Here is a 14203-nt window from a genome sequence, read left to right on the forward strand (position 1 = left end):
TATAGAAATAACTAGCAACAGTATAAAAGTATATATTAAAATATCTAGACATAAACAACAAACAAGTCAAATGATCTACAAACAATTCAGTTTTATTTGTAGAGCCCTATATCACAACAAGGTTGCCTCACAGGGCTTTACCAAATCAGCTTAATATTTGACTGTTTATTTCATAAACAGTGGATGAAGGAAATGGGTTAATGTCCCAGGCACCCCTCGTCCTTAGACCCTCCTTCTTGGCATGGAAAAACTCCAAAAACCCAGTAGGAAAAGAGAAACCTTGAGGAGAACCACAGTGAAGGAGAGATCCACTCCCATGGACGGACAAGACTATAGATGAACCCAGGACTGATGGACATCCATTTGCAGATGTAGTTCCAGTCTGTAAAGATGCAGTTGGGTGGGTGCACACAAAGGGTCCATCTAATCAGATGAGGGTGAGGAGGTCCATCCAGACAATATGTGCACTGCAGTCTTCAACAAATTTGTATCAAACTTACAGACAACTTAAGATGGAATGAACATACAACCATACGCATACAAGTTTGTGTTGATCCTGCCGTCATTTGCGTCACAATGAACATCTGTGTGAAACACAACAGTGGAACCAATGTATAGTAGCAGCAAAATTAAGGAATGGAAGTTTCGATTCAGGAAAATTGTAATCAAATTATTTTTTCTTTTTGAATTTTTTTTAATTAATCCTTTCAGCTCTACTGTTATTTTTGCTACATTTCAGTAAAGACAGACAAATATTTGGGATTTAAAGTGATTTATTAGAAGTGGAGTATTTTTTAATACAACAAAATATCCTGAGGTGTAATGACAAATAAAAGGTTAGACAACATAACAGAATGGTTTGATTCTTCCCACCACCTCTTTACAGCATTAACAGTGCATTTCCTGTCCGTTACAGCCTGGTCCTGTTGTTACTGGCAGATGCTGATGATGATCACCTCTATACATGTAAAAACCTTCTAAGAGACTTTGGCAGCCAGTTTCCACCGCTGTAGCCACTGTTGAAAAGTCAGACCTCCCTTCCTGGTCTCAGGTAGGACATGCTGAGCTGGTTGGTCCCACCTAAATGTGCAAACACCAAAAGTAGAGCATTAATAAGTGATACAGGGGTTTACATTTATACCTTAAATCAGAGTTTCCCCTACATTTACAACACTTCACAGTACCTTAGCCAGATGGAAAAAAAAACTGCTGTAACTTCTGGTCACACTAGGAATATTATTTATTTTTAATCACATTTTAGATTTACTTCAAGTGAGATGTGTTCATAGTGACTTTTATTCTTATAAATTTTATTGTTTTACTGTTACATTCACATTACCTAAGGCATATGTTAGTCCTACGACACCCCCCCATAAACACAGCACCTAAGGCCTATGAAACTCAAGACACTCAGACTGCATAAATATGGCCAACTGTTTTGCATAATATGTTATTAATGAAGCTATCTATAACACTTATTTGGAATGTAAAATCAAAATCTACAAGACATCAATTGTATTTTACAACTGGGCACACAAAATTACTGTTAACCTTCTTAAATTTTTATTTAACCTGTATTTAACCAGGCAAGAAAGATTAAGAAAACTTGTTATTTACACCTGTGGGCTGGCACCTTTGAGTGGATAACTAAGATAACCCCTACTGAGAAACAGATCAATGTTCAGGACTTGAGTGGTTTTATACAACTTTCTCTCTTTGAAGTCAGTATTTTAGGTTTCAACAGGAGCCACTTCAGAATCTGCTTCTGCTGAATGTCCTAATCTCCTTAAACGTGAACTTTTATTTTTTCTTTGTAAGTTCTCCAACTAATTGGAATCAGTAGAACTTACGTATAAAAACTAAGCATCGTCCCTGAACGTGAAGCAGTTTTTATTTTTAGAAAACTAAATGATGTTTTAATATGGGGCCAGGTTTATTTTACGTTAACAAAACAGAGCTGTTTATTCATCTGTCTGAACATGAATGTGCTAAAAAGAAAATGACAGATGCAAAGCTAGAAGCCTTAAGTGTTTGATTCCACTAGGAGGTATAAAAAAGTGTTTACTAATGAGGACGACAGGTTTAAGCAAAGAGTAAAATATAAGTTGTATGACTGTTCTTAGGAGGTTAAAGAATAGTCATGCTGGACCACAAACATGTTGCCGTAAATTATTCTTGCATAATATGAGCAAATCTACAATGTAACATGTTCGCTACTGAGGTGGCTTCCTACTTTGTGATTATTCTGACTGGTGTGTGTGTGTGTGTGTGTGTGTACATGTCACTTATAACTGGTGACTCTCATTCATTGGTCTTGAGTGACATGTCTATTGCATATATCCATAGCAAGATGATGACAATGAAAATACCATTTATCAGCCAGCACTACCTTAAATATACTGTCAATTTGATTAGAAAGTACACACTATGAGATACTTTATTTTATTGCATGTATTATCTTACCAGCAGGAGATGGCGGTTTTGACCTGGTCCCCAGAGGACAGCCCCTGTACACAGCGCTGGGTGAGGCTTCGGACTCTTGGTACCAGAGACTTGTGAAGCTTCTGATCTTCCTCCACCACTCTGGACAGTAGAGCTAAAAGATATGAAGGCATTCTAAGTTTTAGAAACCAGGAGGATTAAAAACCTGTTTATAAAATAGACAGGGAAACTACATTGGGTATGTATGCAAAACCAAAACATAGCTCTTGTTTCTGTGCTTTGTGAACATGATAAAAGCTTCACTCAAGTTCCTCTGATTACCTTTTTGATCAGACGTATGCAGCAGCCCCGTCTCCCTCTGGGTTTTCTGCAGAGTAGCAGAGTGTAGTTGCAGTAACTGACGGAGAAAACGCAGTTCAAGCTGCTGAGAGCGAGCTTGGGAACACAACTCCTCTGGAGCCTGAAGGGAAAGAAAAAGGAGAAAATATTTTGTGTTCAAGTGACAAAAACAAAACAAGATATGGCCCTTAAGAGGAGAAAATGACACAGTGAATGTGTTTATATAACTAGCAGAGTCACAAATAAGCCTGAAAAGCAAACAAGGCTGTTGCTGTTGTGCCTCAGCAGAAGTGATTTTCATGGATGTTCGGTTTAATCTGCTCTGTTGTATAAAGGGCAATGACAGTCAGCTGGTTTTCCAAACATTAATACTGACACAGCCAGTGTTAGAGGCTAAATACCTCTGCAAAGTTACATGATACCATTTAAATAACAATGACAAGTTAAATGCAAAATAAATGGTTTATAAAACTCTACTATGCTGCACTGTGTTAAACTATCAAACACACAGGAGTTAAAAGATGCAAATGAACAAGCCACTGTTCCCTCACTGACTGCTCAACAATTTGATGGCTGAGAGAACTCAACAAGCTACAAATTTAGCAAATTAATGAACAAACACAACCAGCTACTTCAATTTCACAAACATAATGCAAATGCATAAAAAAACAAACAAACACAAAAACATACTTCAAAGAGCACAGACGAATAACAAGCTTGCTCTTGCAAGATAGAAAATTATTGTTATGCATCTCATCATCTTTTCAGATATCACTTTACAGAAAGTGAACACCCATGCTATATTGCAATATAAACCTCCTGAGTTTATCCAAAAACACTTTCATTTATTATCAGCAGCACATCATCATGGTCCTCAACCAGGAAACCAGCTGAATCAATGTCCAGCAGAAACAAAACATGTTGCAAGCAATTCCAAATCAATGGCATAAACTCACATTGGATCACATATTATCACAGGATTTTTTTGTTTGCTGAAATAGGGTACGTCATTTGCAGTGTAACTTCAATTAACAAATGACAACCCCTGGAATTATGACAAATTACCAAAGGTCCAGGAAAATTTTTAATTTAAGATGAAGCACAAGTGCAACATCAACACGTTTTTTTCTTTTCTTAATTCCAGTTTTTATTTAATACTTCGTTTGGTACCACAACTACAACACAAACTAGTACTAGGCTTAGCGTTAGGGTTAAAAGATCATAGTTTTGGGATTAAAGCTATACCTACCGATGTGGCATTTCTCACAGCACTTAGTAAAAGTTTGAACATGAACAACCCGCCTCCCTCCAAAGCCCCACCCACTTCCCCTTGCCTGAGCTCTGACGCTCGCCTCCTCTCACATGATGCGCGCGGAGGAAGCGGAGGGGGAGGTCCGGTCCGCTTCGGTGTGTCCGCAGACCCCTCCCTCTGTAATCAGATGCATTATCCACCTGCCGCGGGCCTGCGGTTCCTGTTTCATCAGTAGACCCTGTATTTAAGGATCTGGTCTGTGCAGTGCTGGGTCAGTGTCTTCACTGCACCACGGAGATGAGATGCCCAGGCGATGGGCGTGCACACTGTGAACGCGTGGCCTTCGCGAATTTTCCATGGACATTTGAGGTTTCATAGTCCATACATTTATCATCCTACATGTGTGACACCATGTACATGTACCTGTATGAGTCCCACAGTCATAAAAGCTGAGCTTTATGCAGACCTGTTCAGTCCAGTACATCCGACTTCCGGACTTTTATCTCCATCCTTCATTCATCGGACTCCTGTTTGTTCTCCTTAGTTGTTGTTTCTCTTAATAAATCTGTTTTTTCCTTCCAAATGAGCATTTGAGTTTTATCCATATACACATCCTAGAAAGACTGTGGTCAGTGACAGGAGAAGCAGCGCAAGTGAAGCGTCAGATTCAGAGGTACCCGTATCGGATGTATTGACGGCGATAATGGATCGGATGCTGGACAGCTGTAATGGATGATTGACAGGAGGCTCAGCCAGGTTTGGCCAATTATTTCATTCGGACCGAATAAAATGATTGGTCAGACTTTTATCAGAAATATACGAGAATTAAACATTTTTGAGTTTCAATACCTGGTGGATTTCTTTTACATTTTAGTTTGACACACGCTTATTAGGAGCATTTTAAGATGACAAAAGAAAAGTGTAAAAATGCCACATCATACGGTATAGCTTTAAATGAACCCTTTTTACAACATTAATTCTGAGTCAGAAAATAAATAGAGCAGTTGGCCATGGACACATGGGTTGCTAAACTCAACTAAAACTGCCATTGTTAAGAAATTTTGTAAGTTTTTTTTATTGAGGGAAGTTTCAGTCATAATAATGACCTGTATTGTATTATTGTACATTTCAGTTTTTTCTAATATTAATAAAAAAAATCCATATTTCAGTTTAAAAGAGACTGCACTTTTTTGTGAGGAAGGGCCTACAACGCAATTACTCTATAGGCACCGAGGAGGATAGCAGGGGCCCGGTTTGATGGTGTCAATGGTTATTTTTCATTTTAGTTTGATCCATAATATGATTCAAGCGGGTTCACTCTAAGGTTAACACAACTTCAATACGTGATGGACGATAGAGTAACACCCACCTGATATATTGGGAATGCCATGCTCTGGCACAGGCCTCTGAATGTCGGGGACTGTAAGCGATGGATGGATAACCAAGACGTAGGGATTCTTTGTGTTCTAAAAAAGAAACAACAAAAACAAATCAAACACAACATTGTTAGATAAGGGTTTGGTGGAAGACTGTATATGCTGCCACTTTCCTTTGCTTAAAGTCTGACGCTAAAGTCCACTGCAGCCATAGCAAAACAAATTTCACTGCTTAGGTTGAATCATTTTCTGACTCACAGTATAATACTGTTCTGGTCATCTCCCTTTCCTTCCTCTCTGTGATCAAATCGGATAAACTCTCTGTGTGACTTCACACATTTTCACTATTAAGTCTTTCCATGAGGGTTGTAACTTTGATTTGTAACTAATCTTGAAATGCAACTGAACGAAACAGCCACCATATACTGTTATATGTTACAGAATTCAGTGTACAGAAGTGAAATGCTAGCATGTTTTTTTTTAATTTCAGATTCTTTTCTAAACTGTTACTAATAAGCAACAATAACAACAACAACAAAAAAAACTCTCACCCTTCAACTGTCCTGCAGTCTAGAGCAAGAAGAGAAATTGTTCCCAGTTGTTTGACTTCTTTCAAAATGGAGTTTCTTAGATTAGTGGCTGCACTGGTGACATCTTCAAACTGGGACACCAGCTTTCGTTGGACAAATTCTTGTAGCTGAAAAGCACAAAGGGATATAAATATTAGAGACAGACATTGGAGACATCAGAAGGTTTTAATCATGTTAAAAAGACCAAAGATCCATTATTAGTACTCATCCATCCAGGTCTGACTACGAAAAGATCGAACAAAAACTGATACCAACTGGCCGTTAACAGTCGTCATACAAGAAGCAATGATGTCACTAAATATGGACAACTCCATACCTCTCTATGCAGACGGATCAGCTCCATCTTGGCCATGGAGTTCCCTTTAATCAGACCTCTGATCTGTTCCTGCCTCAGAGCCTGGAGACACAGGGACAAAAAACATGACGACTAAATGTATTCAACAATTTACACACAACCAGCTTATAAACTGTTTAGGTTTGTAAAATGAATTGTTTATTTGAACATTTGTATTTTAGTTCATTATTGCAGGTGAGCTTCTCTAATAATAAATAGGTTATTTTTTTAATTTGCTTTAAATTCGTGAGTCACACTTTCATTACAGAAAGAGCTCTATGAGTACTGAGGGTGATACCGGGTCTCTGTATGTTTTAAAACCATTATGAATGCAGTTTAAGGCCCATTTCATTTTATTGATACTGGCCAGTACAAGCTGCAAAGCACTAATGATATAGGAGCCCCAGAATTATTTAAAAAGTACATTAATGCATTCACATACGAATTATATTATTTAATGATTTCACTATTAATTCATGAATCATTTCTTTTAATGTCTGGATTTCACACTTGTTATTCTTTATTGAATTCATGTCTGTTTTGTTACTTGGTGATGCTGATCAACTTCCTAATCTGATCATTGTTTAAGACAGAAAATACAGGTGATTCATTAGAATTTACTTTTTATGGATCCACAGATCCCATTACAAAGTCTGACACTGACTTTCATGCATCATAGATAACTGAGACTTCAAACTAGAATTAAAACTGTATTATTCAGTAAAAATATCCCTTACCACAAAGCGTGATACAAGTGCTCAAATATGTTATGTGTTTTAGTGATTTATTGTTCTAGCATGGTTTATCTCTGAACTTACCATTTGACACAGCAAGGCTGTGCACACTGATGTGTGAATACGCATTTAAAGAATACTATTAGCAAGTATAGACATGCCATTCACATGGCAACAATAAGATCAAGCAGCATCACATAGTCAAGCAAAGAAACATTAAGTACACTTCTTTAAATGTATGTCTTCCATTTCCTTTGAATTTCATTGCAGACTACAAAATTAAATTACATAACCTTATTTAATTTTTTCTTAACTTCATGACATGAGATTTTAGATAACTTTTACAGGTTTTTCATGACACTGAGGGACACCTGCAACGCTTCCAAGTAGAATCAGTTTGTCACTTAGTTCTTACCACGAGCTGTCTGAAGTTCTGAATACGTTCCCACTGGCTATGAAGGTTCTTTAGTGCCTCCTGTCGGCTTCTAACTTGTTGGTCCATTTGGATACACCAGTCTCTGATATAATCACTGGCTACTGCCTGCATTACACACCGGAGTTCCATCTCTAGAGTGGATCTAACAGAAACACAGAAACAATTGGTAGCATGTTGAAAGCCAAAGTTAACAGAATTAAACTCAACAAGATTCATTCAGATGAGAAGATGGAAATGAAGCATAAAGAATAGTGGGGCGCCCAACTATTAGCTTATTACAGAATACAAAATATTTGGTTTTATTTTTTAAGTTGTATTAAGTTCTGGGAACTTGATTTTTAAATTAATTAGTGAGAGGACTTACAGTGCCAAGGCATCGTGGAGTTCCTCTGAAAAACCAGACACCTCTTGCTCAACCTCCTTCTTGTGGGTCTGCAGCTGGTTTCGAAGCTGTAGGACCCTGGACCGAGTCTGGGCCAACTCCACCAAGCTCTGCTCAACCTCTTCCCATGCAGCCTGGGAAAACAAACAAACATTCAAGCCTGCCATTTAAACTGTATAAATCGTGAAAAAACATAATTTTATAATCAGGAAGCTGCAGAATAATAAAAAAAAACATATAGCACTTGTAATAGTGTTTTAACAGGTGGCAAGTCATCAGCTTCTTCTGCTGAAATGTCCAGTAGATGATCACTTTCATAGCGCAATCTGCAATTTAAAAAAAAGCATGAATACTGCAACTTTATTTTTTTGTTTCCATGAAAAAATGTGTATATTATTGAGTATATTATGTGAATTTTTTTCCGTACTGTAGAGCAGTCGCATCCTGTGTCACATCCAAAGACGCAAGTTTCTCCTCAAGTTCCTTCTGCTCTCTAGAAGCCAGATACTGCAGAGCTGAGAGGACTTGGTTCGGAGGAAAGCCACACAGCAGATTCTGATCACAAGTGGGACAAAGCAATACGATATAAACAAAGTTGAAATAAAAGCCAGCCCATACATCTATAGAAGCCAAGTGGCCTCTGTGTGTGTGCGTGCGTGCATGCGTGTCTGGGGATCCACACAAAATCCAGATAGAGCTGACTTTTGCAATTTGTTGCTTGACCAAAAATACATAAGTATGCCAGACTAGCGAAAATGGCAAGATGACAGGACCAATATTTTGAGAGATATTAGTAAGTTTGGAATACAACAGCCTTACAATCACGTTGCTATACCTACAACGATTTGGTAGTGACTGCTGGACAAATGCGGCACAGCATACATGAATACACAACTGCATAAAAAGTACCACATCTAGAACCCGTGGATCCCCATGAGTCAATGCACTAATTATATATATATATATATATATATATATATATATATATATATATATATATATATATATATATATATATATATATATATATATATACACACACATTTATTTATTTATTTTTAATGGTAAGTTTATTTTAACAGAAAGTGACAGACTATCAACAAAGACTCCAGAAAAAACACATTACATAAAGATTATAAATTAATCTGTGTTTGATCAAATGAAATAAGTATTTGATCCTCAAGTAAAACATGACTTAGTACTTGGTGGAGAAACCCTCAGAGGTCAGACATTTGTTGTAGTTGGTTATCAGGCTTGCATACATCTCAAGAGGGATTTGGTCCACTCCCCTTTACAGATCCTCTCCAAATCATTAAGGTTCTGAGGCTGTCGCTTGTCAACTCGAAGTTTCAGATTTTCTATGGGATTAAGGTCTGGAGAGTGACTAAGACACTCCATGACCTTAATATTCTTCTTTAGCCACTCCTTTGTTGCCTTGACCGTATGTTTTGGGTCACTGTCATGTTGGAAGACCCATCCACAACCCATCTTCAGTGTTCTTGCTGAGAGAAGGAGGTTCTCCTCCAAGACACTATGGTACATGGCTCCATTCATTGGCCCAGCAAGGTCTTCCTGTACCTTCTCAGAGAAACAGCCCCAAAGCATGATGTTACCCCCTCCATGCTTAACAGTGGGGATGGTGTTCTTATGGTCACAGTCAGCATTTCTCTGCCTCCAAACACGGCGAGTTGAGTTGATGCCAAACAGTTCAATTTTGGTCTCATCTGACCACAGCATGTTCTCCCAAGCCTTATCTGAATCATTCAAGTGTTCATTGGAAAACTTCAGACAGGTCTCTACAAGTGCCTCTTTGATCAGTGGGACCTTGAAGGCTCTGCAGGACCTCGATTCATTACAGTGAAGTGTGTTACCACTGGTTTTCTTGGTGATGGTGGTCCCAGCTGCCTTGAGATCATTTACAAGCTCCTCCTGTGTAGTTCTGGGCTAATATCTCACCTTTGTCATGATCATCCTTACCCCACGAGGTGAGATGCAAGATCTCACCTCGTGGTTATTTTATATTTCTTCCATTTTCCAATAATCGAACCAACAGTGGTCTCTTTCTCACCAAGCTTCTTGCTGATGGTCTTGTAGCCTATTCACCCTTGTGCAGGTCTACAATCTTGTCCCTGATATCCTTTGACAGCTCTTTGGTCTTGCCCATGGTGGTGGAGAGGTTTGAATGGAAGAGACTGATTATGTGACAAGTGTCCTTTATACTTATGAGTTGAGATTCTGAGAAGTTTCTTAAAGTGACAGCACTAATTTGTGTGCCCATAGGAACTTACCTGGTTTGTGGGGGTAAGAAATCTTGTTGGTTTGTAGGGGATCAAATAATTATTTCCAACGAACAAATGCAAATAAATTTATAATCTTTATATAATTTGTTTTCAGGATTTTTTGTTGTTATTCTGTCTCATTCTGTTAAAATACACCTACCATAAAAATATACACCATTCATGTACTGTGTGTATATGTGTGTGTGTGTGTGTGTGTGTATATGTATATATATATATATATATATATATATATATATATATATATATAACAATCAAAATGCACCAACCTCTACAGCACTCAACCAGTACTGAAACACAGCATCCCTCTGTTTATGGGACATTCTGTTTGGAAAGAATACGAGGCCTTTATTGAAGAAGTTGATTTTGAAAACCACATTATGACTTACCATTTATCAGGAACAGAATCTACTTCAGTTCTTACTGTGTGGCTGCAGAGCGCTCCGTTTTCAGTCCACTCTCTTGCAAAGACTGATAGAAGTGGACCCTGTCATCACATAGCCCTCTCACCTCACGCTAATCAAAAGAAAAGAATAACAAAGCCAGAGCAGTTGTACGAAGATAACATAATTAGGGTAAAGGGTCGAAGAGACCCAACCAACTCAGAGATTTTACAAACTATGGGTATCAGTGGAGGGTGGTGCAGATGGTGGCTAATATTAGGCTTTTACACTTTTATTAACAAAAAATAATAATAGTTCAAAAAATAATATTACTCCCACCTTGATTTTTTTGTACTTAAATTAGGTGTCAGTGATTCTGACTTTTTGAGTAAGATGTTCAGTTCTACAGTTATCCAGTTTCTTGTAAAGTGAATAATTTAATTTCAGGCATGCATTATGTATTTTCAGTGTCAATTGTGAAGGAGAAAGGGGGGTGGATTAATCAGCTATTGCATTTTTCTCTACTCTAATTATCATCGTTATTATTTCAGCGTTTTAAATTCCATTGTCAATCAGCCTCTATAAAGAAATATGTCTTGCTGATTTCCACCAAAGATGTATCAAAGCAGTGTTAGTCAGATAAAAACTAACACTGGTAACTCTTACCAAGACTTGCGCTTCAGCTGTTGCTTTGGAGTTCAGGCTGTCACTACCACTGCTACTCAAAGACTTACTCTCAAATAACACATCAATCTCTGCTTTTCTGAAATACAAAACATGATATATACTTTGAAAACTGGTTAAATTATATCACCTTTTATTTTCTACTTTACATAGTCTCCATTTTACTGACCTGGTGAGATGTTCAAGCACCTTGCTGTGTCCACTGATCTTTTCTGTGTCGTCAGAGAGCTTCATTTGGTCTTTGATGCACTGCTGCCTGAAGGACTGTAGAAGAAGCTCCCTCCACTGGTTGTCCTCAACCTGTTCCCAGGTACAGCTGATGGACTGCTCTGTTTAGGGAGGGTAGAAGGTGTTACTTTCAAGCTTACTGAACAACAGAAACATAGAACATGGCAGTACCGAGCCTACTTTCCAGTGCTGGACTAACCTTGTGCAGCCAGTTGTTCCTCAGTTCCACTGATCTGAGAGTCCAAGTGACTAATCTCACCTTTCAGCTGCTCTATGTTCTTCTGGAGCTCTCTCTGCTTAGCAGCCTCACTTTGGCCCTCAGCTTGCTTCAGCTAGGCATGTGATAAAACATGTGGTATATAATAAAATGCAAGATAAATCAAGATAAATCATCAAATTCAAAATTCAAACAAGTGTGAAGGAGAAGCCTACCTCTGTTTCTTGAAGTATGTTATACCTTACAGATCAAAATGTCAAGGAAATACTAGACTAGCTGAAACAGAGAGCGATGGTAGATATTCCAAATAAACGTATACATTTCTGCACAAGGGTTTTCCAAATTGCCACGTCCAGCTGTCAAAATAATCTAATGGGAGTCCACATGTATGTTTTTTTCCCCTCAATGATTCGCATTATAGCATGTGGTTCCAACATAATTTTTATTCAATTTCTTGTAGCATCCCAAAGGATTTTAGAAACTGTATAAGGACTACAAAATCCCAAATAATTTTACTTCTAAAAGCTTGAGGTAGTTGAAGCCATGGTGACAGCACAAATAATCATGATGATATCACCTCTGCATAAGTCTAAGCAAGGAAAAAGCCTATAGGTACAAAGACCACCAAAAAGGATACCACTTAAGATTTCCACGCATGAGCCTTACATTCCTGAAAGGAAAGAGACCCAGTCAAAAAATTGTAGTCTGTCCTTTACCCGTGTGTCCAGCCCACATTCTCTTTATTGCTAACCAAGCAATGTTGTAGATGGACTGATGTGCTCTAATCTGACCCAGTATAAGAACTGATACTGAACTAATTATAGGGTTCTTTGTGGTTAAAACTTTAACAGTTAGTTACTTCACCAAAAAACTAACCTTTGTTGAAAAAGGTGTTGAACGACATATTTCCATATTGATTTCCCTGCTCCAACACATAAACTGGAAAACAAATGCGAAGCGTTGAGTAACAATTGCAAACATCGATGTAAATCAACTGTAGAAGTGTAACTATCTGAAAGAGTACAAAATTTAGACGCACGTTTTAAAGTAGTTGTCATTTGGCAGACTGTCCGGGGGCAGGTTAAACTCCTCTGTTGCCCAGCGTTTTAGCTCCTGTACTAGGTTCCTGTCCGCCATCCTGAAAGCCAACAGAAAATAACCAACTTGAAACGAGCTAAGTTAACTAGCAACACTAAGAACTACAACACGGCTCATGTTAGTTTGTTCGGTAAGTTATTGACGGTATCAAGACAATAATAGTATTTGCTTACTTGACACTTACTGGAGACCCGTCTTCCAGAATGTAAATAACTAACTAACTGTAATAGCTAACTTTCTAGCCACACCTTTTATTATCTGAAACACTTAACGTTTCAACTTCCCGCTCGTTTACGTCATATCCGTATTTGCAGTAAGATCCAAATCCGTTTGCTGCGTCACCGGATTTTGCATGGTTCCGGGCGGATTATGTAAACATGACAAAGCCCTTTAGAGACCTAATTAGATTCGTCGAAAATCATTTTCTGCCTGCAAAATTGTATATTTTTGCCAGAATTAAGAATTATTCTTATTCTGAATTATAAAAATAGATTTATATCTTCTACTTGTGAAAAAACGTGCTGTGAACTTTTGAATTTACTTGTATACCATTATTATGTTAGTTTAAGAAACGAATAGAAATAAATCTAATGGACATACATTTGCTTTCAGTTTGCTGTCGCAACTACGTGTCTCCCCCTACTCTCCCAGTCTCTCTCTCTCTTTTTTTCTCTTCCTTTTCCCTCTCTCTTTAACCCAAACTGTTCAATGCAGACGACTATCCTCCAGGAATCAGGGTCTGCTTGAGGTTTCTGCCAGTTAATAGGAAGTTTTTCCTCACTACTGTCACCAGTCACAAGTGTTTGCTCCTAGAGGAGTCTGTAAATTGGCTTGAGAGTCTGGTTTCGACCAGCTCTATATGTCAAGTCTCATGAGATAACTTGTGTAATGATTTGGCACTATATAAATAACATGTGATTGATTGATTGGTGGGGTGATATGTCCTTTTATTGAAGCTGGTTGAGGATGTGATGGCCTCTTTCCACATGTGTGCCTTTATTTTTTATTGTAACAGTATTTGTGAGGGAGAAAGAAAACATACAGAAAGTCAGTTGAACATCTTTTATTGCTTCTGTCACTACAAAGAATCAGCCTTGAAGTTGATGTCTAGATGCACAGCATTAGACTTTCTGTTGACACACTTTTCTTTAACCAGCCACTCTTTTGCCTTAAATCTTCCTGTGACTACAGTGAATATGGTGCATATACTGTAGAAGCCTTAGGAAGTGATTAAGTTCATGTCATCACATGTAATAGCATTTTTTTCTGGAACTCGAGAGAAGAAAGCCGTAACAGATGACAACACAATTTTTCTACTTAATCTCTCAATGTTTCCTTATGTAGCAAGAATGCCGAATAAATAAGACCTGAGTTTAACAAATGTTAAAATGCTCTCTATACATTTCATATC

The 14203-nt window shown here is 38.0% G+C and overlaps 2 protein-coding genes across 8 annotated transcripts in view; both read right to left on the bottom strand.

Annotated features, from left to right (window-relative positions):
- Positions 1–755: 755 nt before the first annotated feature.
- Positions 756–13436, bottom strand: haus5 (HAUS augmin-like complex, subunit 5). Of its 3 annotated transcripts, none has more exons than XM_030132080.1 (20): positions 12966–13436; positions 12734–12840; positions 12571–12633; positions 12332–12364; positions 11910–11934; positions 11677–11809; positions 11419–11578; positions 11232–11328; positions 10607–10698; positions 10452–10506; positions 8313–8440; positions 8130–8211; positions 7868–8019; positions 7483–7645; positions 6316–6396; positions 5961–6106; positions 5403–5499; positions 2764–2902; positions 2464–2596; positions 756–1080 (listed from the first exon to the last, which is right to left on the bottom strand). In XM_030132080.1, the coding sequence occupies exons 2-20, from the start codon at positions 12829–12831 to the stop codon at positions 978–980; spliced, it is 1980 nt and encodes a 659-aa protein (XP_029987940.1). In that variant the 5' UTR covers positions 12832–12840; positions 12966–13436; the 3' UTR covers positions 756–977. The 3 variants fall into 3 exon arrangements, with proteins under 3 accessions (XP_029987940.1, XP_029987941.1, XP_029987942.1); XM_030132081.1 differs by having other exon boundaries at positions 12734–12832; positions 12966–13435; XM_030132082.1 differs by lacking the exons at positions 11910–11934; positions 12332–12364; positions 12734–12840; positions 12966–13436 and having other exon boundaries at positions 12571–12621.
- A 403-nt stretch (positions 13437–13839) lies between these two features.
- Positions 13840–14203, bottom strand: part of LOC115417894 (fizzy-related protein homolog) — a 6332-nt gene continuing 5968 nt past the window's right edge. For all 5 annotated transcript variants that reach the window (XM_030132104.1, XM_030132102.1, XM_030132103.1 and 2 more), the window contains one exon: positions 13840–14203. This exon is cut by the window's right edge and continues 368 nt beyond it. The gene's annotated coding sequence lies outside the window, so the exon portion shown is untranslated.

This window comes from Sphaeramia orbicularis, chromosome 4, assembly GCF_902148855.1.
Source record: "Sphaeramia orbicularis chromosome 4, fSphaOr1.1, whole genome shotgun sequence".
NCBI lineage: Eukaryota > Metazoa > Chordata > Actinopteri > Kurtiformes > Apogonidae > Sphaeramia > Sphaeramia orbicularis.